Source organism: Diplotaxodon limnothrissa, linkage group LG23 (genome assembly GCF_057381915.1).
Source record: "Diplotaxodon limnothrissa isolate DT_005_m linkage group LG23, D_limnothrissa_male_GT1.1, whole genome shotgun sequence".
Taxonomy (NCBI): domain Eukaryota; kingdom Metazoa; phylum Chordata; class Actinopteri; order Cichliformes; family Cichlidae; genus Diplotaxodon; species Diplotaxodon limnothrissa.
In genome coordinates, this window is record NC_140617.1 from 31,333,213 (window position 1) to 31,357,536 (window position 24,324).

The 24,324-nt window shown below is 40.7% G+C and overlaps 2 protein-coding genes across 2 annotated transcripts; both read right to left on the reverse strand.

Moving 5' to 3' along the window:
* Nucleotides 1–33: 33 nt before the first annotated feature.
* LOC146608515 (cystathionine beta-synthase-like protein) lies at nucleotides 34–10,629 on the reverse strand. The gene is made up of 15 exons (XM_085347102.1): nucleotides 10,438–10,629; nucleotides 6,670–6,927; nucleotides 6,229–6,335; nucleotides 5,911–6,045; nucleotides 5,734–5,813; nucleotides 4,795–4,999; nucleotides 4,577–4,668; nucleotides 4,357–4,482; nucleotides 4,154–4,238; nucleotides 3,250–3,355; nucleotides 3,051–3,128; nucleotides 2,833–2,967; nucleotides 2,571–2,679; nucleotides 2,190–2,274; nucleotides 34–817 (listed from the first exon to the last, which is right to left on the reverse strand). The coding sequence occupies exons 2-15, from the start codon at nucleotides 6,918–6,920 to the stop codon at nucleotides 684–686; spliced, it is 1,728 nt and encodes a 575-aa protein (XP_085203228.1). The 5' UTR covers nucleotides 6,921–6,927; nucleotides 10,438–10,629; the 3' UTR covers nucleotides 34–683.
* Nucleotides 10,630–11,477: 848 nt separating this feature from the next.
* Nucleotides 11,478–23,917, reverse strand: LOC146608516 (splicing factor U2AF 35 kDa subunit-like). Its single transcript, XM_085347263.1, has 8 exons — nucleotides 23,873–23,917; nucleotides 21,603–21,690; nucleotides 19,875–19,941; nucleotides 14,899–14,948; nucleotides 14,274–14,372; nucleotides 14,042–14,175; nucleotides 11,808–11,900; nucleotides 11,478–11,719 (listed from the first exon to the last, which is right to left on the reverse strand). Exons 1-8 carry the CDS (start codon nucleotides 23,914–23,916, stop codon nucleotides 11,611–11,613), a joined length of 684 nt encoding a protein of 227 aa, XP_085203389.1. The 5' UTR covers nucleotide 23,917; the 3' UTR covers nucleotides 11,478–11,610.
* Nucleotides 23,918–24,324: the final 407 nt, after the last annotated feature.

Here is a 24,324-nt window from a genome sequence, read left to right on the forward strand (position 1 = left end):
TGACAAAGGGAAAAAAGAAGCCACACTGCTACAGAGTGTAATTTTTATTTAGCCTTATACATCCATTAAGGAAAAATGATGTCATAGAAAAATATTTTCTCCTAGACACTGCAAAGATTAAGTAGTCCAGACTACTTTACACTTGAATAACACCATGATTATATTCAGATTTCACATTACCTGACATGGATTATTCTGTGTACACACAATCATGAAATCAGCATACAGCGAGCAATAATGAAAATATAATATGCATATTTTACACATACACACAGCAACTCCCATAATAAATGAATTGAATGTGACTTTTGTATTCCTGTCTGGTATACAAAGCCAAAGTGATGATGTAATCATTTACTTTCCTCGCAGCCTCTCTTCAAGTCCGATACAAAACAATAAAAGTCTACACACTGTAACAAAACTTATAAAAGATTCGAGCACTACAGGCTTGAGCAATAATAACAACCCCCATCATAAGCTGACAGTAGAACAAAGTATTCTGCTTATTACACTTCAAGACTCAAGGTCAAACATACAAAAATGATTCAAAAAGAGAGAAATAAGAGCCAAACTCAAACCAAAACTTCTAAAAAACTTTCTGCCATCTTTAAGACACTAAACTAAATGTCAATGTGTTTGTCATTCTAAAGTAAGAAATGTAAAGGCTTGTAGTGTCTTTGCTTTTAATTCAGCTCATCGGTGGATTCTGACATGGAGCGCTCCTGCCTCTTCCGGGCTGTGACGAAGTTGAGCAGGTCGACAGCTGTCACCACCCCGAAAACCATCTGCTTTTTGCTATGAGAGCCATCAGTCAAGTCTGGTGGAGGACAAGGAGTAGAAAAGATAGTATCAGAGCAATTATTAGTCTAAAGGTTTTAACTCAACTATCAAAGTGTTGCAGTGCTTCCACTAAAAACTTTAAAAAAAACCCCCAATAACAATATTAATAATAATAATAATAATAATAATAATAATAATTCCTACAACTGTAATGTAGGACTCTGGCCACTAGGGGGCAGTGGAACAAGCCAAGTGGGCTCTTTAAACTTTTCAATATTCTGTTGGAGTTGTCTCTTTAGCTGCCAAATGGACAGTCATGTCCCTTAGCCATTTGATGCTGAGGATCCAGTATGCAGCATGGTCACATACTATTGTCAGTATACGAATGTAAATGAGACACATGCAGTATTCTAAATATGCACGTGATATGTCAGTTAGGTTCAACATCAGCAATATTACACTTACACATGTGTATCAGCTGACACGTAACAGTAGCTGCCACCTTTCTGGAGTTTATTTATTGCTGTCAGAGCTCCATTTTACCAGCAACAGGGAGTGCTCATGCCAGAATGTGCAGTATGGGGTGGGGGGGTGGGGGGGGGGGGGGGGGGGGGGGGGGGAGGAGAATAAATAAATGTAGCTGATCACACCACATTGTGCGCCTTACTCGCCATCTAAAGCTGATTACGATCAGTGGCAGGTATACTGTATTTTACAGTTCAACCTTTTTAAATTAATGCCTACTTGGTCTGTGTAACCACTCCGACAGCCATATGGGGATGATAAAAGTTGCACAGTGCAAGTTTGATTGATAGGTCTGTTTGTCCATCTTTGATCAATTTAAAGATGCAGAATTGGTTTTATTATGAAGCTGCTGTGCAGGAGGAAAAGAGGAAGACCACAGAAAAGATTGCTTATCCTATTTCACTACACCCTTCAAAGGGTTGGTGTGACAAAGGAGGATGTTAGGTGTAGGGCCACTTTTAATGGGTGCAGCCAAAGGAAAAAGATAAAGATTGAAGATTCCTTCTCAGCCTGCACATTTTGGATTTCAATACTGAAGAAAAAAAAAAGCCTGCTTAAATGTAACCTTGACAAAGCTTGCTGTTTGCTAAATTGTCTCTACTTGGACGGTCAAGGTCATCTAAAGCCTGCCCCCAGATTCTCACACTGAGCTTGTGCATCTATACTCAAGCAAGGAGCAGCAGGAAGCGGATATACTGAGCTCACAGAGCTGTTAAAAATGTGGTTCTTGCAAATACACAAACTCAATGTTTTTACACATTGAATCACTAACCCCTGGTCATAGTTTAAACGCACAGATTGTCAAGACTTATATCCACAGACAACAGCAGCTCAACCAGCCACAGCACAAACTTCTGGCAGTGTGTGTGCATTGCTGTACTCACATTGGATCTGTTCGTGTACCACCAGTGCGAAGTGGTCAATCTCCAAAATCGAGGACAACTTTCCCAAGTTGTCAGTCAGTGTGATCTGAATTAAAATAAGAGGATGTGCTGAAGATATAAAGATACATAGAAATATATAGATATATACACAGCTGTCACAACATCTGTCACAGTAAAACTTTCTGTATACACAAAGAAATGGAACAGAACATAACACAAATTTGTCTTTTTAGCACTAAAAACAAGTCTTATTTCAAACCCCAATTTTCTAGTTCAGCAAGTTTACAATCTTTTTTTTTCTCCCTACCTGGAGATCATCCTCAGCCAATCAGAATCAAAAGAGTAGTCTTTAAAATCCATTAAATTTCCAACCAAACTAACCTGTTTGAACTGCTTGTAAAGCACTTTGCTGACAGGATCTGACAAGTTGATCTTCCCTGCAAGGATCGAAGATAGCATGTTGCCTAGAGTCACCATGCCCAGGATCAATCTACACACAAAAACATAAACAAGAAGTGAAGTTAAAGGTTAGTCAAGGATAAGGTTTTCAGGGTCTAAAACACAGCTTCCAGGAATGTGTGAAGATCTAATATTCTGTGCTTTTCTGTTGTAAAGCTAATCTTTCTACCTATAGCACACCCACCCTGTGTCATCGACCACCGGCGCCTGGTCGAAGCCATTATGCTTGAGGATCTGGATGGTCTTTTGGCAGCTAACGGTAGGCAGGACAGTGAGCGGGGCAGACATGTTCAGGCACTGCAGCTTCAAGTTCCACCACCTGTGAGAACACGGCATGTTTAATGAGCGTACATAGAGAGAGACTTAAAAACTGGAGATTTGGTCTTTTTAAATGACACGCACCATGGTTTCTTCACCATGAGGTCCTCCTCCCTCAAAAAGCCCTTCTGGACCATCCACTTATCACTCAGGAACTTTGACCTTGAGGGGGGTAAAGAAGAAAAGATAAAGAAAAGACTGATCTGTGTTTACACAAAGAAAGCAAACAAATTGTCTGCATATATCTGAAGGACCTCTAGCACAAACATATATGGAAACTCACATGTAGTTGCGGATGGAGTCCGGCAGGATCACCACACAGCGCTGGCCCTCTTTCAGCTCCTTGGCGGCATGCACAGCTGCTGCCATGGCCGTCCCCGAGCTGCCTCCTGTTACAGGAAAAAGCAAAATGGTAAATGGCCTGTATTTGTATAGCGCTTTACTAGTCCATAAGGACCCCAAAGCGCTTTACATTGTAGCCACAACCACCCTGGAGCACACTGACAGAGGCGAGGCTGCTGGACACTGGCGCCACCGGGCCCTCTGACCACCACCAGCAGGGTCAAGCGTCTTGCCCAAGGACACAACAGCCAAGACTATCCAAGCCGGGGCTCGAACTGGCAACCTTCCTATCACAAGGAGAACTTCCAAGTCTTGAGCCACGATCGCCGGTAGGTTAGTTTGCCTTAAGTGGCACCCAGGTACCCACAACATCTTCCTCATGAAGCTTTTCCCTGGGAGCAAAAGTATTCCTGGAGGCTTTGTGCTTCTTCTGTTGTCTTGTATGCCAGTCAGTAACCATTCACACCCATGTCCCCTCGAATAGGATGAATTCTGCCGTTTGTTTATAAGGAGCACCTTCCTGTGGTGATCTACTGGGCTCTGGAGGAGTTTCAGAGCTTTAGAAACTAACCAGAGTGAAACTATGAAAAACATTTTAGTTCCACCTCCTGCCTGTCCTGGTTGAAGCAAAGTCTCTTGTGACCATCAGTGGTAGGATAAATCAAAAAATGAATGAATCGAACCAATCAGCATAAAGCTCCATATTGTTTTTCAAGGCCAATCACAAGTCACTACCTCAGAACAGGCCCTGAAATAAGTGCTGTGTGTTGGCCACTAAAAAAATAAAAAACTAATAAGTCCCGGGGTAGAAGAGCCTACCTAAATCAGGAACCACAAAGACTTACCGCACAGCAGGCCTTCCTCTCTGATCAGCAAACGAGACATGTTGAAGGACTCCTCATCGTTGGACTTGTACCACGTATCGACCACCTGGAAATGTTGACGGGGGAAGAAAAAAAAAAAGTAATATTAAACATACGACATTACCATGCTCACTTAGGAGCATTCATGAAAAGGAGATGGGATTATAGACGCCGCTTGAACCAACCGATCTGTCGAGGACGGTGGGGATGAAGTCGTACCCGATGCCCTCCACCTCGTACTGGGTCTTATCGGTCTTGTTAAGCTCCTCTGGCTCAGCCAGGATTGAACCTTCAGGATCAACACCAACAATCTGCGCACAAAACACACCATTCATAAGCCACAAGTAGCTCAGCAGATATTTATCTGAAAAAAGAGGAGAAACATAATCTCAAGAAAGAGCTTACTTTGATATTTGGGCATCTTTCCTTCAGCTTGCGGGCGATGCCTGTGATCGTCCCTCCTGTGCCTGCACCAGCCACCAGCATGTCCACCTTACCTGTCAGCAGAAACACAGAACCTTGTTGACTTGATTTCCAGTGAACTTCTAAAGTGAGTTTTAAGGAAAAAGCAATAATGCCGTTGAAGAAGTTTCTGTAAATTTTACAGCTCAGGATGCTCGTACCTTCACACTGCTCCAGGATCTCCTCGGCTGTGGTGTCGTAGTGAGCCAGGGGATTGCTCGGGTTGCGGTACTGGTCCAGGATGTGCGAGTTGGGGATCTCGTTCTTAAGGCGCCAGGCCACGCCCACGTGAGACTCTGGCGAATCAAAACGGGCGCTGGTGGGCGTACGTACGATCTCTGCTCCGAGTGCTCTCAAGACATCCACCTGTCGAGAACATCTGACAAATATTAACACTTGTACACGATGGCCTGACTGCAGTGAGAAACACCGACAGGAATTTGTTCTTTAAAACATTCAAGATTCATTAGAATTAATAGATATGCAGTAAGCTTGAAGAACAGTAGTCTTTTTAAAAGGGTACTAATGTTTTTATTTTAATGTAATTTAATGAAAGCTACTGTGGAAAAACAGCTTGAAAAAAAAGAATAAATTAATAAAATAAATTCATTAAAAAAAGAAATTAAAAAGGAATACTGAGCTTGTTGTAATGTTCAAAAAATTGAACAAAAAACAGGAACAAATAATCAGAAAATATTATTAAAATCCCTTTAGAAACAAAACATAAGATATATGATTATTTAAAAAAACAAAAAAAAACAAAAAAACAAGATAAGATATAATATAGACCTCAAACAAAAACTTTGAACATTTTGTACAAATGTACACTAGATTTATATTTTTGCACAGCTTTTAAAGATTGCATCATATGATGCAACAGCAATGCTAAAGCGTGACCTCTGCCTCTATAACAGGCTGCGATTTGCATACTTAGTCGCAACATTTTCAGGAAAAGCCCCTCTGAACAGAAACCGCACTTTTCTATCAGGAAATCATACCCTTCAATTTAGCTGTAGCAGTCTAGACATGTTTTACTCTGACAGAAAAAAAAACCTGCCATGTTTCTGTGAGTTGTGGTTTCTATATGACAGGAAATTCACCTTCTCCATGCTCATCTTCTCTGGCATGACAATGATGCAACGGTAGCCTTTCACTGCAGCAGCCAGAGCGAGTCCGATACCTTAAGGAACAAAAGAAAGAAGCAGATTTGAGTGGCATTATCAGCACAGGCTTTCGTGTATTTTTTCACACCAGCACAGGCGCATGCAGGGGATTACCAGTGTTTCCAGAGGTGGGCTCTATGATGGTGTCTCCTGGCTTGAGGATCCCGGCTCTCTCAGCGTCCTCCACCATCCGCAGACTGATTCTGTCCTTGACACTGCCGCCCGCATTGAAGAACTCGCACTTGGCCACTACACCAAAAAAAGTGTCACAATAACATATTAAAAATCACAGGAGCCAAATGAAACAATTAAGATACAATTGTGATCTGAAGAAACGCTCACACCCCAACCAGCGCTCACAAGTTTGCACAGTAACCAGGCAGACGTAACCAACTTCTGAATGTGTCTTGGCTTGAATGTGGTGTGACTCACATATTTCACATTTGAGTCCAAAGGCTTTGGGGATGTTGTTGATGCGTACCATGGGAGTGTCACCGATTTTGTTCAGGATGTTGGGGAGAATGGCTGGTGCAACAGTCCTGAGAGGAGAAGGGGAAAAAAAGAAGAAGAAACCTCAGCGAGATGATAAACAGAAGCGCCACGTCTGGCTGTGCAGATAGACTGGACGGTAATCACTTCTTTATCAGGCTAAGACTGTCTTTTATTGCTATCACTAGTGTGAGATAATAGCACCCATTTCCACTCACTTCACTGGTCTGAGAAGTCTAAACAACAACAAAAATAACAGCCTCTTTTTCAGAGCTTTAAACAAATAGTGTAACGCCTTTACGACAGTTTTTTTATTTGTAACAGCAGATCAATACAACAGTGCTGAGATGCAAGAAGCAGTGGATATCTGACTGGCACGCTGACCTTGAAACTTGAGTGTGGGGGGAGTCGGATTTTGAGGCTTCTAGGCTCCACGTGCAGCGGCTGGGAAGGTCGGGCCGGATCCATTTCCTTTCGGGAGAAGAGTTCTTTGTTTTGATCTGAATGTTTCTGGCTGCCTCCTGCGACTCCTCCGTCTTCAGGTTCTCTCCGTTGCTGAAGCCGTGCAGCTTGCCAGCGTGTGGGCACACAGGGCTGTTGACTGTGGTCTCTTTGGATGAGGGAACTGATGGCATTGCTTAACTTAAGGGGGAAAAAAACAAAAAAAAAACCAACTGTAAAGTTATCCAATTATGTAACACACTGTTCTTACAGCATGTTCTGATAAGTTTTCCTGCATCATCAGTGACTTGGCTGACAGCCAGGAAATTAAATACTTTCATAATGTTGTTTTTGACTGACACAAGCAGTAGTCTCCTTCTCTGCAACCTGCATCAAAGGCATGATGCATTTCTCTATTATTAACTAAATAGCTCCAGTTTCTACTGCTCATTTGGGCTCAAAATATTCAACCCTGTGAGTTTATACCAAGGAGATGGGCTCAATCCTTCAATCACTTTCTTTGTGTGACCTCGATTACTTTTTAGAAAAGTTATCACCAATAGTTTCGACAACTGAGGTGTATCTTACAGAAATAACTATTAAAGTGCAGTTTAAACCCTCTGAGCAATAAAATCCAATGTGTCATGTTTGTAAGTGGAACAATTTCCAAATGAAGGAAATCCGACCATCCAAGAACCGCATGAATGCATGGTAATGCTAAAATTTGGATGGGTTTCTTGTTGGATATTTGGACAAGTTTGATGCACGATTTTATGGCAACCCAACTTAAAGTTGAGATACTTCAGTCACAAGTGCTGGACTGATTATCCACAGCTGTGGAACCAGCTTTGGGAAGGACCCTCTCTAATTTTAAATTCTGCCAGAGCTTTCTTCCTGTTAAGGAAGGAGTTTTTCTTCACCACTGTCACAAATTACATGATCACGGGGTGTGTCTGACTGTTAGGGTTTCTCTCTATTATTGTAGCATCTTTACCGTACAATATAAAAGGGCTATTTTTATTGTAAATAAGATAACCTGAAAAAAATTCCAAGAGATGACAAATGTGAGCTAAAGGACAATCTGTTAAAGCTTACATTCAACTTCACCAATCAGCAAACACAGTGCAAAGCAAACACTGAACCACTCCTTTCTTTTATTAATGCTGAGTGACATCTGCACTGCTAAAACAAATCCACAGCTCATCTCCATCTACCACCGCTTTTCAGTCTAGTCTAGTTTAGCCTAGTCATGACGAGTGGCCAAATTCTGCCCTTATCAAAGCTACGTGAGAAAGCAAAAGTGGGAGTAAGCAAGGGGGGGTGGGGCTGATAAAACTTCAGTTAATATTTCATCATTTCTTCTCCACAGGAAAAAACAAAAGCTTCTTTTTAGGGGGTTGGTAAGCAGTATTGTTTTTATAAATCATAAGACTGATTGCTGTTCCCACATATCAAGATTTAGACACACAACACCGACAGGCACGCATCCGTTTTGAGGATCTACAGAAAAGAAAATTACTGCTTTTCTCATTGTTTGTAAATGTAGTTAATCTAAACCATAAAAAGATTTTGTAATCAGTTATAACTGGTTATAAATGCTACTAATGGCTAACCAAATGTTAAGCATTACCTTAAATCTGAGTCGGGTGTTTAAGAGTCTGATGAGATCAAAGGGAAGCTTTAAATCCAGTCTTTGATCATTAATTTGACAAATAAGCTGGGTAATTAAGCACGAGGTGAAATACCTGACATGAACTTCAGCAATAACTTTCCAGGAAGAGAGCTAAACCACTGAGTGGCAGTTTGGCTAAACTGGCAGGAACAAAAGAAAGATTAGCTGGAAAACAAGTTACAATTTTAAAATTTCACTTGTAAATACAAGACAAACCTCAGTCACAGTCACAGCCTCTGCAACATGATAATTTGCCATTTCATGTGACGGTTATATGACTCCAAACACGAGAGCAGTACAACAAGAGCTTCTCAAACTTTCAGTACATTTTAATCTTACTACTTTCTGTCACTGTGATAACTTTTTAAGACTTTAAATCAATCAGTCAATGAGTTAAACAACAAAACTACAGAACAGAATAAAGTAAGGTAAGTACCAGTTGCTAAGACTGCCACAGATTTACAAGCCCAACTTTTTCCTCTTACTACATCCTGTTGTTTCCCTCCCATCCCCCAGCTGCAATGGTAGCACATGAGGCTTCACTAACACACAGAGCACACACCGACAGGGCCAGCTGTTACAACGGGGCCCCTGTCTTTGACTGCAGAATGAGTTCAGACAATGTCCACAGGAGTGGACTAAACACATTTTCTTAAGCCTGCAGCTCCCTGCTCTACACGGAGTGGAGCTGGCTTTCACGCGCTTTTGTGGAATGTTGCCGTTACGATGATACATGCATTTGATCTGCTATCAAAATTTAAACAGAAGCACAAACCACCTACCCTACCTTTTCCTTACAACCACTGCTAGGCACACTGCTAATTACAGTAACACTTGCAACATCGATGCTGGCAAATGTGTGTGGTATGTGTCGGCCTTACAGGGTTTAACAGGGAAATATGATCCTCCTGGTGGAGGACACACACACACAAAACAAGTCTGAGCCAGGCTTGCAGGGCAAGAAAGACTTGAAAGAGGATTTGCCCAGCTTAAACTTAAGTTTGGTTTAATACACCATACTTCAGCCAAGAGTCCAATCCCTAATTAAAGGTCCCAGGCTAAAGAAACATAACACAAAAAATCAGAGTTTGGCAACATCGGTCCACTCTAATGAAAAATCCCCCCTCATACGTTTATCTGCTTTAAAAAGGAAAAAAAGAAAAGAAAAAGGAAAGCACCAATGGTATGTTCACCACTCTTGGGAGTCCAGTGGTGACTATGACTTGCAGCATCCCTTTATGGTTTGCAGCATTTAATTGCTCTGGCAGCAACAAACACAACCGAAGTATCTGCTTGTTGGCAATACAACAGCACACTATAGATATCCACTGAGCCATCACAAATGATGTGCCAATGCGAATAGCAGTAATGATGGCCATAGAAAGGCCGTATAAAGGTTCACCCACATGCATAACCTTTAATAGGACAGTGTAGGTCGCAGGAAAATAGTTGTTTTTGCCTCTTTTAATAAAACAATTTAACGATAACACTGAAGGCTATCGAAGTAAAAAAAAAAAGAAAAAAAGGAAAAAGGTTGTCACAATTTTCTGGGAAAAAAAGATTTAAGACAAAAAAAGGGGAAAAATCTCACTTGGCTGCATTGCTCAAAACGAACCAGAGCACGGAAACAGCATGATAGAAATAAACGCTGCGTCATTTGAAAATAATAGATGATGTGGCGGGATACAAAGGAGACAAACTACAAAAGGTAACCAAAAGGGGGGGAAAGCAAAAAAGCGATTAATTGTAAAAAAAAAAATAAAAACAAAACCCCCCAGTAATGCTTACATAATTTAATATAATAAATATAGGACACCGCAGTGTGTATGCGAACACCTGAATTATAACACATCGGCTGGAAAAGGTCCAACAAAAGCCTGAACTGCGCAGCTACAATGTTGCATCAGAACTGAGGAGCTGGAGGCAGCTTTCTATCAGCCCATGGGAAAATATAAATTAATTCGAAAAAAAGTGTGTTTAAATACGTCGGCTTCTCCTCGTTTCCATTCTCTGTGTCAGGCGGCTTTATTTTCACTCACCTGGAGATTTATCTTGAAATCTGCGAGAAAACTGTACTCCGGTACGACGAGCAGACGACTGCACAGCCTAGGGATCAACTTCCGACAAAGCAAGCCTTTAACGTGCCGACGCACGTGGACTAAACTGTATGGAGCGCAGAATTTTTAGGGAGACGCTCTTATTGGCTGCGGTGGGGGCGTCTGTTTGTGGGCTGTACGGAGATTTCTTTAAAAGGGGTTGAGGGGGAAAAAAACGCTGAGGTAAAGTAGTCCGTGGCACCTGTTTACTTTTTACTGACCAAACACACCCCCGCGCACGTAGACACCGCGTGTAACAACTTGAAAGCTTCTCATGAACGTCTTTTTTTCGCTAACATTTGAATTCAAGTAAGCAAGGGTTTAATAATCTATTTTTTTGACAACGTAACTAGACTTATAAATTCTCTTAAAAAAATACAAATAAAATACTTTTCAACTCCCAAGCAGCATTTAAAAGTACAACACATGTACTGTATTTGCATAGAAGTTTGATGTATTTGTACTTTATTGTAGTATTTGTATCTTTATAACTCCAGACTATGCACATTAAACTTAAACCATCTTAAGTGGATCTTAACCCACCATCTTAATTGCTCAATCAATACTATGACAAAATAAGTTTAGATTTGAGATCTATCTGGAGGTAATTTTTTCTTACTTAATTTAGAGGGGTTTTTTTCCCCTTCTTAAACTACCAGAATATTTATCACATCAAATTTAAGCGAAGTGTCAAAAAAGGGAACTAGTAAAAGAACAGGCTGATTAGTTAGCATTGCATCAGCCATTTACCAGAAAAAAAATGCAGCAACAGTTGTCCGCTGTTAGTGACTGTGTGAAGGAAAGTTTACAGTCTGACAGACTACGAAGGAGCTTTAAAATTAGTCTCTGGTTAGCAGCTTTGGTATAAAAATATAGCAGAGTAATAATAAATCATAATAAAATCCTTCCTAGAATAGGATTGAGTCTTGAAGAAAAGCGGTGCAGATGCAGTTACAAATCTGTTTTTTATTGAGAAAGCGGCACAAGCTTGTCTTAAAAAAAAGGGAATAAGAGAAAGAACACTTCCAACAATTCACAAAAAAACAAAAAACAAAATAACTGTCATCACTGTTGGGCTTTAGGGGGAGAATTTTGGTGGGTCCATCTCGTCTACTTTCAGAATCTTCCGGAGCGTTCTCGATCCCTCGACCTCCGCCTCTCGCGGTCCCGCCGTCGATCCCTGGAGCGGGAACGTCGTTCCCGGGAGCGCGAGCGTGAGCGGTGTCTGGTAAAGAAGAGAGCAAAAGATATTTATTTTCAAATTTAAAAGCCATACACAAAAGCAGTTGTCTTGCTCTCGGGCTTTACAGGACCTTTTCCTGCGGCGGCCGTACAGCTCCCTCCTCAGTTCCCTTGATATTGGTTTCAGATGCATGAAGTTGCAGAAGCCACCTCGGGTGCACTCTCTGTAAGTAAGCAAGTGTGTGAAGTTTGATTTCTATTGCACCTTTCTACATAAACATCACAAAGTGCTTCAAACAAAACACCAGAATATAAATTATCAAGTTCCAGTCACAGATCTCTCAGAAGGAGAGTGTTCCAGAAGCCCAAAACTGTCTCCTTTAGTTTTCGTAAAGAAGATGAGTTCCCAAGACACTCAGCCAGCAGGCTCTGATCACATGAACTCAGGGATCTAAAAGTTTGCTCATGTAAGCTGATGTTTGCCTATGAAAAGCTCTAGAAGTCAAACCCAGAATCTTAAAATGGACCCTGGATTCATCAGGGAGCTGGATCAGCAACTGTGTGATGTGAGAGTACGCCATTCTAGAGTTTCTGCATAAACAAGTGAACGATAAAGCCAGATGTGATGTAATAAATGCATGAATAACAGTCACCGGTTTAGAGTGTGAAACAATGTGACTTAGCTTGGCAGTATGTAACACAGGAAAACAGGATGTGAAGGGTTAACGTTGCTGGCCTTGCATTTTGTAGATCTGTGCCACGAGGAAAAGTTGGCTCATAGTCGCACATTCTGAGGAGCCCTGCCAACCCACCAAGCAGAACACCTAATCTTTATCTGCCTCCAGAGTTGAGGGAGAGCAAACAACCCCGTTGATCCAATGGAAAAAAAAAAAAAAAAAAAATCACAGAGGGACTTGTAAAGGAAAAGATCGCAAAGACCCTATCACTGACCAAGGACAGAGTGTAACTACATGTGCACGCTTCTCCTTTGCTCTGTGCCATCATCGTGTCAGCTGATGCTGTCCTTTTAGTTAAATGTGATTGTTTTACACTCAGGGAGACAGGCCCATTACAGTTGCTTCGAGTGCTGCATCCTGAGGCTAGCATCCTTGATTGGTAGACAAGCATTGGCTCCAGGGTGAACAGTGAGGCTCTGTCATCTATCCATCAGCGGCAGGATGACACTGTCTACATTATCTTGTAGACTGTCTAAGTAAATGGCCTGGCCTGTATTTGTATATGCGCCTTCAAAATAAAACAAGACGCACACCAGCTAAGAAGTTGCAACACGCGTTTGCGTACATAAGATTTTCTGGAGGAGGACAGATTTGTTTAGAACTCTTAAAGAAGTCAAAGAAGCAGGCTCCTTTAAGCAATTACTTTGGTGTTCCTCCACCTCCAAAGAAATGTCAGGAGTCCAAAGCGCAAAAGGAGTGCGTATTCTTGGAAAAGTGGTTGCAGGAGGTGAGCTGGCTTCAAACAAATGATGAACGCACAGCGATGTGGTGCAGAATATGCCGTGAAAATCCCACTCTAGTGGACAACTTCTTATCTAGTGCGCGTTTTTTATTTTGACAGCGCACCTGCAGACCACTTATGTGCACCCCTGTATATAACCTTTCAAGCATTAAAGAGGCCGATAGTGCCAGCATTAACAGCAAACTAATGTGACACTGTGAGCATACGATGTTACACATAGTACAAAGTGACAAAATTCTCTTAAATGCACATGCAGTATTTGTTTTAAGAAAGTTTAACCTCTACTCCTTTTTTTACTCACTACAGCCCCGCCCCTCCAGTTCTGCCAGAGGTTTCTTCCTGTTAAAAGGGAGTTTTCCCTCCCACGTTCACCAAATGCTTACTCATAGAGGTTGTCCAATTGTAGAGGTTTTCTTGTATTATCATAGGGTTTTTATCTTACAATATGAAGCATCTTGGGGCAACTGTTGTTGTGGTTTGGCTCTAGATAAAAAACTTTTTTTTCCCTTCCTATAGTCCAGCGGTCCCCAACCCCGGGGCCTCGGACCGGTACCGGTCTGTGAGTCGTTTGGTACCGGGCCGCGAGAGTTGAGGCTCAGGTGTGAAATGTTCAGGGTTTTTATCGGTTTTGAGCGTTATTTTGTTATCGTTTACTTGGTTTTCCTGGGTCTTTTCACATGTGTTATGAATACATTTTCTTTCTTTCGGTACCGGTACTAATTTTATTTTGTTGTAAAGGCCAGTCCGTGAAAATATTGTCGGGCATAAACCGGTCCGTGGCACTAAAAAGGTTGGAGACCGCTGCTATAGTCTATTAGTCAGCTGGTTAATTAAATACAGTAAAATGCTTTCATTAAACACTAACACGTTTTCTCACAATACTCACCCCATTTCATACTGACGGCAGCAGGCTTCCCTGAAGTCAGTGACTGGGGAGAGTTCTGCGTGGATGGGCTGGCCATTGAACCAGCGGTTGTTAAGGTCCATAACGGCTTTCTCTGCATCCTCCTCGTGACGAAACTACACCCAAAAGACACACACATACTTAGGAAATTACTGGTTTAAGCTCATCATAACAATTCAACCCCGTTTAAATAAACCAAGATCCTAAAACAGACCTTAACATAGACATTGCCGACGAGGTGGTCGCCTAAGTTATCACAGACGTTCATCTCCTCCACTTCTCCATACTTCTCCTCCATCTCTGTGAACACCTCCTGTGTTGGATATTGGGGGGGGGGGCACAATCGAAACCTGTCAAACCAGTTCTATTCTTATATTGCACCTCTTATAACCAGGAAAACCTACCACACAAACTAACCAAAGTACAAAGCGGCGGTAATGTAAAAACTGTGTAGTAAATAATATGTAGTAGTAAGTAATGCTATTATTGTGGAGTCATGCTGAGTGGCTTTTAATCAGTGAGTAATAAGTTATATAACAACTAAGAAGGATTATTAACCTTTACAAACAATCATCTCTACAACACATATTATAAAAACTGTTTTTAAATCTCATATTCAAAACCTATGAACATGATAAACTCACAATCAGTTTTTATTGGGTTATTAGTTAGCCAAATACCAGCCCCTCTAAACCAATAAAAGATCCTTGCTTCATGAATACACTGTCAATAACACCTTGCCCCAGTTGCTCTTTTTGGCTGAAATATGCAGATAACACATTCATGACGTCCAACAGTGCCACACGTGGGACACAAAGGAGAAACAAAAGTTCACTCACCTCAAAGAACTCATCGTAGTGCTCCTGCATTTCCACATCGCTGACGGCACCTAAAAAACGCCCAAAAAGGGACAGTCATGTCAAAGCTAGACAGACACTGGTGGTTAAAAACTCAGACCATGTTAAGCAACATCAAATCTTGCTAAACCCTGTTAATAATATAAAGTAAAGATTCTGAAGGAGATGCTACACAAACTGTCTTTAACAAGAAAACCCTTTAGTCTTCTCCAGGTTGGTGGATTTACTTTAAAATGACTTTTCTTGCAGTGTTTTGCCACCTTTACAGAACTGTTCACTGAGTACACAGGGATCCTAACATTAAATATGCATTTTAATGACAAACCCCTGACTAAGTCGGGGGCATCACTAGTAGAAGCCAGCTTCAGTAATGCAGAAGCAATCACTGTGCACTCAGTATGAAAACATTAAGTGTAGAAAACCCAGAAACAGTACTTTAATTATAGCTTTTTGGTTTAATCACATCTTGAAAATGAAGGAAGTGAAAGAAAAGCTGCTCTTTGCACATCAGTGCATGACACTGACTGGGCTAATTGGAGTTTAGGCCTGGAAAACATGCAAAACAGCATGAGGCCCAAAAACTCTGTGTGTGTGTGTGTGTGTACAGAGGACACAATTCTATACTTGACCAAATTTGATGTGGGGAGGTGTGGTATAATGAATTAAGTGCAGTCAGTGCTGGAGGGTCCTGCGGATGAAGGGAGAACTTACAGTGTAAGCATCAGCAGACTGGGCAGTTTTCAAGGTTATGAAGGTAAATGTTCAAGAGGGAAATGGTCTGAAATACAAAACGTAAACTGCTGTGATATAAATCCAACCGAATACAGAGCTGGGGAGGAAAACAATGTTATTAGATAATTTCTGTTGTGAAATTGCTCCTGCTGATCATGTGATGGTTACACCCGTTTGCACAATCTCAAAAAAATAAATAAAAAAATAAAAAATAGACCACTCCGCTGTTTTTCCCCTTAATATAGCAGATCTGTGGTACAAGAAGGCAAGACTGCACAATCACGCTGTATAATGTAGCTTTTGAATATTTTAGCTCATCATGAAAAGGCTGTAATATTAATAAAGGTCTAAAAGAACACTGCTTGACTCAAAGTTTAATTTTGGAGGTAACAGATCATCAATCACACCTGTTTAGTCTCTTAAAGTGTTTCTAAGTTGATTCATTAGATGAAAACTCTGCTTAAAGATTCATTCATTCATTAAAGATTCACCTCAAAATAATGGATAATCTGAACTTGTTCTTTAAAACATTTATAGCCTCACTTGGATTTTTCTTTGAAGTGGATCTATTATTAAAATTAAATTTTATTTATATAGCCCCCAATCATTACAACAGATTGCTTCAAAGTGCTTTATATTGTAAGGTGAAGACCCTACAATAAAAAAAACAGAAAATAACCCCAACAATCATACGACCCCCTATGAGCAAGCACTTTGGCGACAGTGGGAAGGAAAAACTCCCTTTTAACAGGAAGAAACCTCCGGCAGAACCAGGCTCAGGGAGGGGCGGCAATCTGCTGCAACCGGTTGGGGATGAGCGAGTGAAGACGGGACAAAGACACGCTGTGGAAGAGAGCCAGAGATTAATAATAACTAATAATTAAATGCAGAGGTGTATAAACACATAGGGAGTGAAAAAAGAAGAAGAAGAAATACTCAATGCATCATGGGAATCCCCCAGCAGCCTAGACCTATTGCAGTATAACTCAGGAAGGATTCAGGGTCACCTGATCCAGCCCTAACCAAATGACTTATCAAAAAGGAAAGTAGAGATACTGTCTGTCACACGATTCCAAACTGGAAGCTGAAGGCTCTGCCTCCCATTCTACTTCTAAATCCACCACAAGTAAAGCTGGGCGATATGAGATTTTTTCATATCACGATATGTTTTTTTCATTTCAGGCGATAACGATATCTATCACGATATAAGCCAAATAACTATATTTGTAAGATTTAAATGTGCTGTTGCTCACAAGTAAAATGTGAAATAATCAGCAGCTTGTTTTTATTTAAATATTTATTTCCCATAATAAGTTCAACAGGGTAGATGTACTTAAGGAACATGAGACTTTTTCAGATAAATAAAGGCAAATATTGCAAACTACACAAAAGGCAGCCGCTAAAGCGTTTAAGTTTCAAAACAGAACAAACGAAACAGACTACTAAATTGTCAATTCCACTTAGAAACAAAATATTAATTCTAAAAATAAATCTTAGTTTGTTTTACAGAAGAACAGACAAAACTGACTAACTTTTGTCAATATCAAATAAACTGAGAACTAAAAGGAAATTCTCAATCTCTCCTTGTTGTATAGCTTAGCTTTTCAAACTGTTTTAACAGTTACTTTAGTCTGACAAAAGCCGAATGACGAATTAGCGCTTCCAGTCAGAGACTGAGGCTACGTCCACACGTACACGGGTATTTTTGAAAACGGAGATTTTCCGTTTCCGTTTTAAAAAAAGAATCCCGTCCACACATAAAGGCAGAAATGAAGGAAAACGCTGCTATGAACATGCCAAAGCAGCAGGTGGCGCTAGATTCCTAACACTGCAGAGAGTAGAATTAACAGTATTGTAGAAATTCATTTCACCGAAACAATAACGTGGCGCACAGTGTGACGCATGCACCAGTTTATTGTATTTCCAGACTTGCTTTCGGCACAATTTACAGTGCACGCTACTCTGTTTTTTGTCAGACTTGAAATAGCCGAAGTACCTTCACACTACGGAACTTCTATGGCTCTTCCGTTCGACAATCTCTCTGGCGTTGGAACCATCATCTGTTTTCTCTTCGGTCACGCTCGGTTGATTTTTCTAGTCGGCACACTCTCCACTTCCTCCATTACGCGCTGGCTCCATTACCCGCTGGCTGCTTCCCAAACAAACACACGTGCGGCTTGGCACTTGTGCTGTACGTAACAAGTCACGCGACGTGACGCTGCGGCTGTGATTGGTTCGGCTCTGCGCTACTTAATTTAGATTGGCTGACCTTTTTTTTTTTTTTTTTTTTTTTAAGAGGACAAGAGCGGCGAGGTCTATCGCGATAGCTTAATTTCTCTATCGAGTAAAAGTTATATCGCGATACATATCGTTATCATTCTATCGCCCAGCTCTAACCACAAGTACCCATTATGCTCACTTGAAGCTCCAAATTTTTAATTTTTGGTTCCTACTAGGGTAGTTCTGCGTGATTCATGCCTTGGCACAAAAGCCCATTTCACCATCTTTCTACATCTATCTGATTTGGCTCCTGTTGCCCTCTCTTTAAGCAAACTGTTCTGATCAGCTTCCTCTCATAACGAGAGCAGCAGGTGGGAGGCGTTTCTATACCCATCTCTCTATGACATCATACAGAACCAAGAGTATAAAAAAACTCTCCGAATCTGAGCATTCAGAGTAGTCTGAAGGCACACAGGCACTACTTGTCCATATGCTCACACGTTCACATTATCTGAAACTTTGGACAACATTTAAAAGTACATATATAACAGACTATAAGAAAAAGCATAATAGCTCCACTTCAAGTACTACAAATTTCTATTTGTTTTTTTAATTTATCAAGTACAGAGTAGCTGTGTATTAAAAGACAGTCTATCAACATTAAACCAAATACAGGCCTGTCAAAGCTAGCTGGATGTGTAGTTTGAACACAGAGCCCAAAGACAAATAGACAAGCTAATTCTCAATCCACAGGCAGCCTATGACTCCATTACCAACCTACCTGCATGAGAGGGTCTGCTTCAGCTCTGCCAGACTGGGCTCGACATATTTACTGATCTCATTTCTTCCATAATCAGCACAGTTTGTAAGCACTGTTTGCTTTAGTGTCACTGGTCAGACGGTTGTTTACTGCATTCTGAGTTACGTGAAAGCAGAGGCATCAGAAGCAGGTGTTCATGCTTTTTTGTTTGTTTGTATTAGGCGAGTGGTTCCCAAACTTTTTCTGCAGGGCCTCCATCAGTAGATAAAAACATTTTTCAAGGCCACCCCTCACATGCAATCTTATACACACTTTTTTCTCACAAACTCCAAACAGCTTTTTAGTGATCAATACAGAAATACAATTTAAGCATGTGAACCTAAAGAAAAATAACAAATAAGAAGCAACAAGTACTCAGGAAGCACAAACCTCCACCAAGGCAGCAATTTAAAAACTGCCTACGTAATTTAAAAAGTTTGAACTTGTTTTGACTGAACAACAAAGTGCAGACTTTTGTTATTCTCCCTGTTGAAACCCATTTTAATATACTGCACATTATTTTGAGTATAACCATGTTTATTTATTTTTTAATGTGGAATAATTTACTCGACTATATTTTTATGGTTTTCCATTAGGTGGTAGTGCCTGTTAGGAGGTACTTTTTTTTTTTTAAGTGGCAGACGTTGTTGTGTTTGAGATGGCTGATGACAGAATCCGTAGGGAGCTCGAGGTTTGCTTTGTGTCACGTGCAAACAACGTCATGGGAGTTTCGAGCCGCGTTACTAAAACGATGTCGATGTCTATGTCTATGTTAAGGTGGTCCTCAGTTTTAATGTAAAACAGCTGAAACCAAGTTCAGCAGGTGCTAGTGGAAAAGAGGCATAGCATTATACGACACAGTGGTCCATTTTCATTACACACTGTGGTGAAGCAGAGACTGAGATATGCCTCAGTATATTTTGTGGTCTTTTTGGCAGTTGTACTGTCCACGCTTTGCTTCAGAGACCCATGTGTCATTTTATTCAGCACTGCTGGACCATTACTCTCATAACTGTGCCTTCCTAGTTTGGGAACCACAGGGTTAGATATTACACATCAACTGTGTTGGGGTTCGTGGGAGATAATGGGGTCCGAACAAGTTCTCCAGTGAAGAAGGCTGAAGCAGTCCCTTGGATGTGCTTTTATATTGGACCAGTGCTTTTAGGAAACAGAGCAAGAAAACGTTGCTGATGAAAGTTTCACTTACAGCGAGAAGCGTCGGCTGTCTGCGCACTGTTCTGAGGATTGCGGTAGATGTTCTGAATCAAGATGGTCTGTGGAGAAAACAAGAAAAAGTGCATCTGGTGAGCCAGGAGTGTCAGGTTTTCAACCTTTTCTGGTAACAAAGACTTCAGTTTGAGCCTGTCAGTAATATCATGCTTTAGCACATTTAAAAGAAAAAGAAATGTGATAAGTGTGACATATTAGGGTCAATGTAAAACTACACTGGAATGTAGGCTGGCCGTGTGTTTGCGGCAAGTTTGCCATGTCTTCCCCACTCTCTACATTTTAGCCCACACTCACAGTAACCTCAGTTAACCTACCTCACGCAACTTCACATACTTCACATAACATAAAGCACCAACTTTTTCCCAATTTCAAAACACAGGTTACTGAATACCACACACACAAAAAAAAAAACAAATGAAAAAAAAAAACCCCACACTGAAAATGATCAACAAGAAGTCAGTGACACATTAAGGCAAAGACAAACAAAGCACATGAGTTTGGAATAACATGAACAGGACAATGACCAGAACACTTTTCTCACATTTACACCCACCCACAGAATGAAAATCACTAGAACCAGGACAAGTTCTCTTGTAAAAGAGATCAAATATACTCACGCATGGGATACATTTAACAGGAAAATTCACAGACACTTTTTAGGGTAACAGACTCATTGCTTTATGCATGCAGACCAATTGTGCTTATGAGCGTAGCCACTTCTAAAGGCTCATTTTGAGCCAAGAAAAACCCTCACTTTTTACACACACCATGCAAACCTAACATAACTTTAAAACCACAAAGACTTTGAGCGCATATGAGCAATTTTATGCTCTTGTGTCTAAATCCTTCAGGGCCACGGCATGCAACTCATTAAGTCAAGAGGGCAAACTGCAGGTCTTAATGTTCAATTCCGATTTTTTGATCAAATCCGTTTTTTTTGTCTGCTATTCACACTACAAATAAAATGTGACAGCAAACGCGCTCTAGTGTGAACACTCAAAGCGGCCTACATGCGCAAAAGAAGACGTCACACACAACACGCTCTGTTTAGACCCAGACCAAACAGTGTTGTTCGACTGATGGCCCTTAATATAAACACTTGTTTCAGACTTTACGTTTCCCAGTTTTGCTTTAAGTTATAAAGTTATTTTGTTATTTACATATGGCCTGATAATTATCCTTATTGCTGTTTTAGAGAGGAGCAGTGCTTCAAAGTATAGTTGTCTGTCAGAATCTGCAGATTATACAGTACAAATAAAATGTTCACGTTTCTCCAACGTTGTCTTCCCAGCAGTTTCACTGGATGGCCAGGAAGCGTTCACGATGTCTTCTCGGGCACTGATAATTGGTGTCTGTCTTGTGTCAGTGACGTAAAAGACGGATTTAATGCGACATGACCATTCAAACAGCAGTCGCTTTCTAAAACATCAGATATGTATCGGATTCAGTACTACATACAAAAGTGACCCAGATCGGATTTGAAAATATCGGATTTGTGCTGTTAACACTGTCACACCATGATCGGATATGGGTCGCATAGGGTCAAAAAAGTCAGATTTGATGCGCTTTCGCCTGCAGTGTGAACATAGCCTAAGTGGGTCAGGAGGTACACTGGGTTATCAGTGTACTGCAGGGCTGAGGGTTCGTGGTCGACCTCATGCAATAAAGTCATCAATTTAAAAAGGTACTTTGCTGGGATACCCACCTGGCTGAAGGTTGGTTTGTTGTGCAATCTCGAACAGCGGTCTCCATGTCTGCAAGCTCCAATTTTAAAGTAGAAGGAACAATTGACCCTGAAAAAAGAAGAAAAATCATTATCACACATATTTAGAATCTGACCTTGGGTGTTGCTAAGGTGTACGAATGTTGACATATTAACAGAACTAATGAAAAAGCAGAATGCAACTACCCTGTTTGTTCTGAACCATCAGTGATGGGTCTTAAACCGTTTATAGACAAAACCTAATACGGAGCGTAGAGATATAACCTTTATAAGCAATAGACAATAACTGTTTTATTACAGATGCAACATACAATAACAGTAGCTGCACTACAGTAACACAACCACACCCATAACACTGCACAGAAACAGCACAATGCTGCACACTCCGACTGGTAAGATAACGAATGAAATGACTGTGATAAATACAAAGGTTTGGTTGAAGGTTTGTTAACATCTGAGGCTGGTTTTAAAGACCATAAAGCCAACAAAGTTAGAAAATGAGACTAACTACGCTTCACAACCCGATAACTTGTTGTAGATGCTCTAGTCCTGCAGGTGCTGTCGCTGCCAGACCAGGCCTGACGTCTGGCTAAGTCCACAAAACACAGACGCTTCCTTGCAAAACAGAAAGACCAGATTTACATAGCCTGTCTAAAATGGGAGGGAGGGGTGCATTACAGAATGAAATCCAAAAGTATCAGGGCCATGACCGTCAGGTCCTTGGGAGTCATAGTTATACAAGAAGTTGGAACTTCATCCACTCCCAGAGGAAGTCAGGGCAAAACCCAGTCAGGAAACGAAAGTCTGTGTCTGCTTCATTTAGGACATGTGAAATGTCAGAGTAGTGCAGACACCAGGTGCAGAGGTGTTATGCGTTTTACATTTAATACATACTCGAAAAGATGTGGGAAGAAAAAAAAGGTACCAAAAAACTTCCAAAACATATATTTTGCATTTCTTTTAACTATTAAAAGCATTTTAATCAACTCATAGCTCTCTGTGAAATTGGTTGATTGTATACAAATGATAATCTTAATATAATGATGCAATATGGACTAAACTTACTATATAAACTGCTTAGGTTACCAGGGTTATCAACAACTATAATGAATTTGGGAATTATACTTTATGACCCATAAATCTGTTGAAATTATATATATATTATGTGTAGCAGCTTATGTCAAAACCAGCATCTACAATATGTGTACATTGTTGTTTGTAAATACAGTTTTCTAAACAATTTTCAGTTGTTGTTTTTTAATTATTTGGGACAAGTCACGCATTCCTGTAAATAAGAGATCATCAAACAGCAACACTAATAGTACCTGTAACGGATTACTTTGTCTTATACAATGAATGTGTAAGAAGAACAATAAATACATGTTACTCATTTGTTTGGTGTATAGGAACAACTTTTTTTCACCATCATTACCACCAAGTCACGTCTTTTTCATATAAGACTGAAGCAATGAAGCACTGCGGGGCTCACTACTAGTACTGAAAGACATCAGTCGCATAGTAGACCGTGTGAACATTACAGCTACGGCTGGCCTACTTACTGATCTTTCATTAACGCGATACTTGATCAAAGTTTGTCCGGGAATTAAATTACATTGATTCTAGCCTCTTAATACGCACAGTACAAATGGATGTACGTTTCTGGCTCTGCTTGGGTATCTCAACCACTGTTGTGTTTCACCCGTACGAAACCAAAGATCCTACTTGTGGAAATCATCACATCAGTACATAAACGTATAGCTAACTTAAAGCTACTTTTAAGACTTCAGCAGGCACATAGTGGAAGATGCTTTCTGCTGCACTCCACCGGTGGGGCGGAACAATACAAGCCAGACAGGTACTCTGCTAATCAGCTTCTTAACTGAGCGGGCCACGCGTTAGCGGTTTCTTCTTCTTTTTGAAAATTTCTTTAACATACACTTAACATACACTCCAGTTGTGCACGCACAAACTGGAAACATTTAAAACAACTGAATGTTTTGGCGCAAACTAACAGCACGCAAAGGCTGCAAAGTAGCCAGGGCATGAGTTTCATTCAAAGCGTTAGCTTAACGTTAGCTTCCTCCTGCTAAGGTTAGCTTGACTGGGACATGCAGCTGAGCTGTGGGTACAAAATAAGCCCCACCGCCGGCAAAATAGAACCACTGCAAGCACACTTTACATAAAAGCGATATCTTATACGAATTTAAGAACGAATAATATTTAAAACTGACTGAAAACTGTTCAAAACTTACTTGTCTTTCTCTGTACCGAAAATGGATGCCAGGTACTCCGCCATTTTCGGGTCGTCGGAAACGTCCTCGTTACGTCATTACGTAAAGAGTGGGCGCTTGCGTATGGTTTTCATCCTGTACTTAGCCGTACCGCCGGCTGACAGCGCTGTTGTTTCAGAAATTAGTTCCCTCCTCGGGTGAACAGCGCTGTGCCATTTTTTTAATTTTCTCGAATAGCATGAAAATTCCCCTTTGATTAAGTAGTTTTACGTTATTCCCCACCAAAATGAGGACTAGTTTCCAGATATAGAATTGGAAAAAATTAAGCAAATTTATTTCCAGTTGGGACGCAGCATTACAAAGTAGGCTATTAGAATTATACTTTTACTTATAAAACAGCCAGATTATTTTTTTTAAGTGGATAGCTACTTTTCCACATGCTGGTGGCCAAAGCTGAGAGATATGGGCAAAAG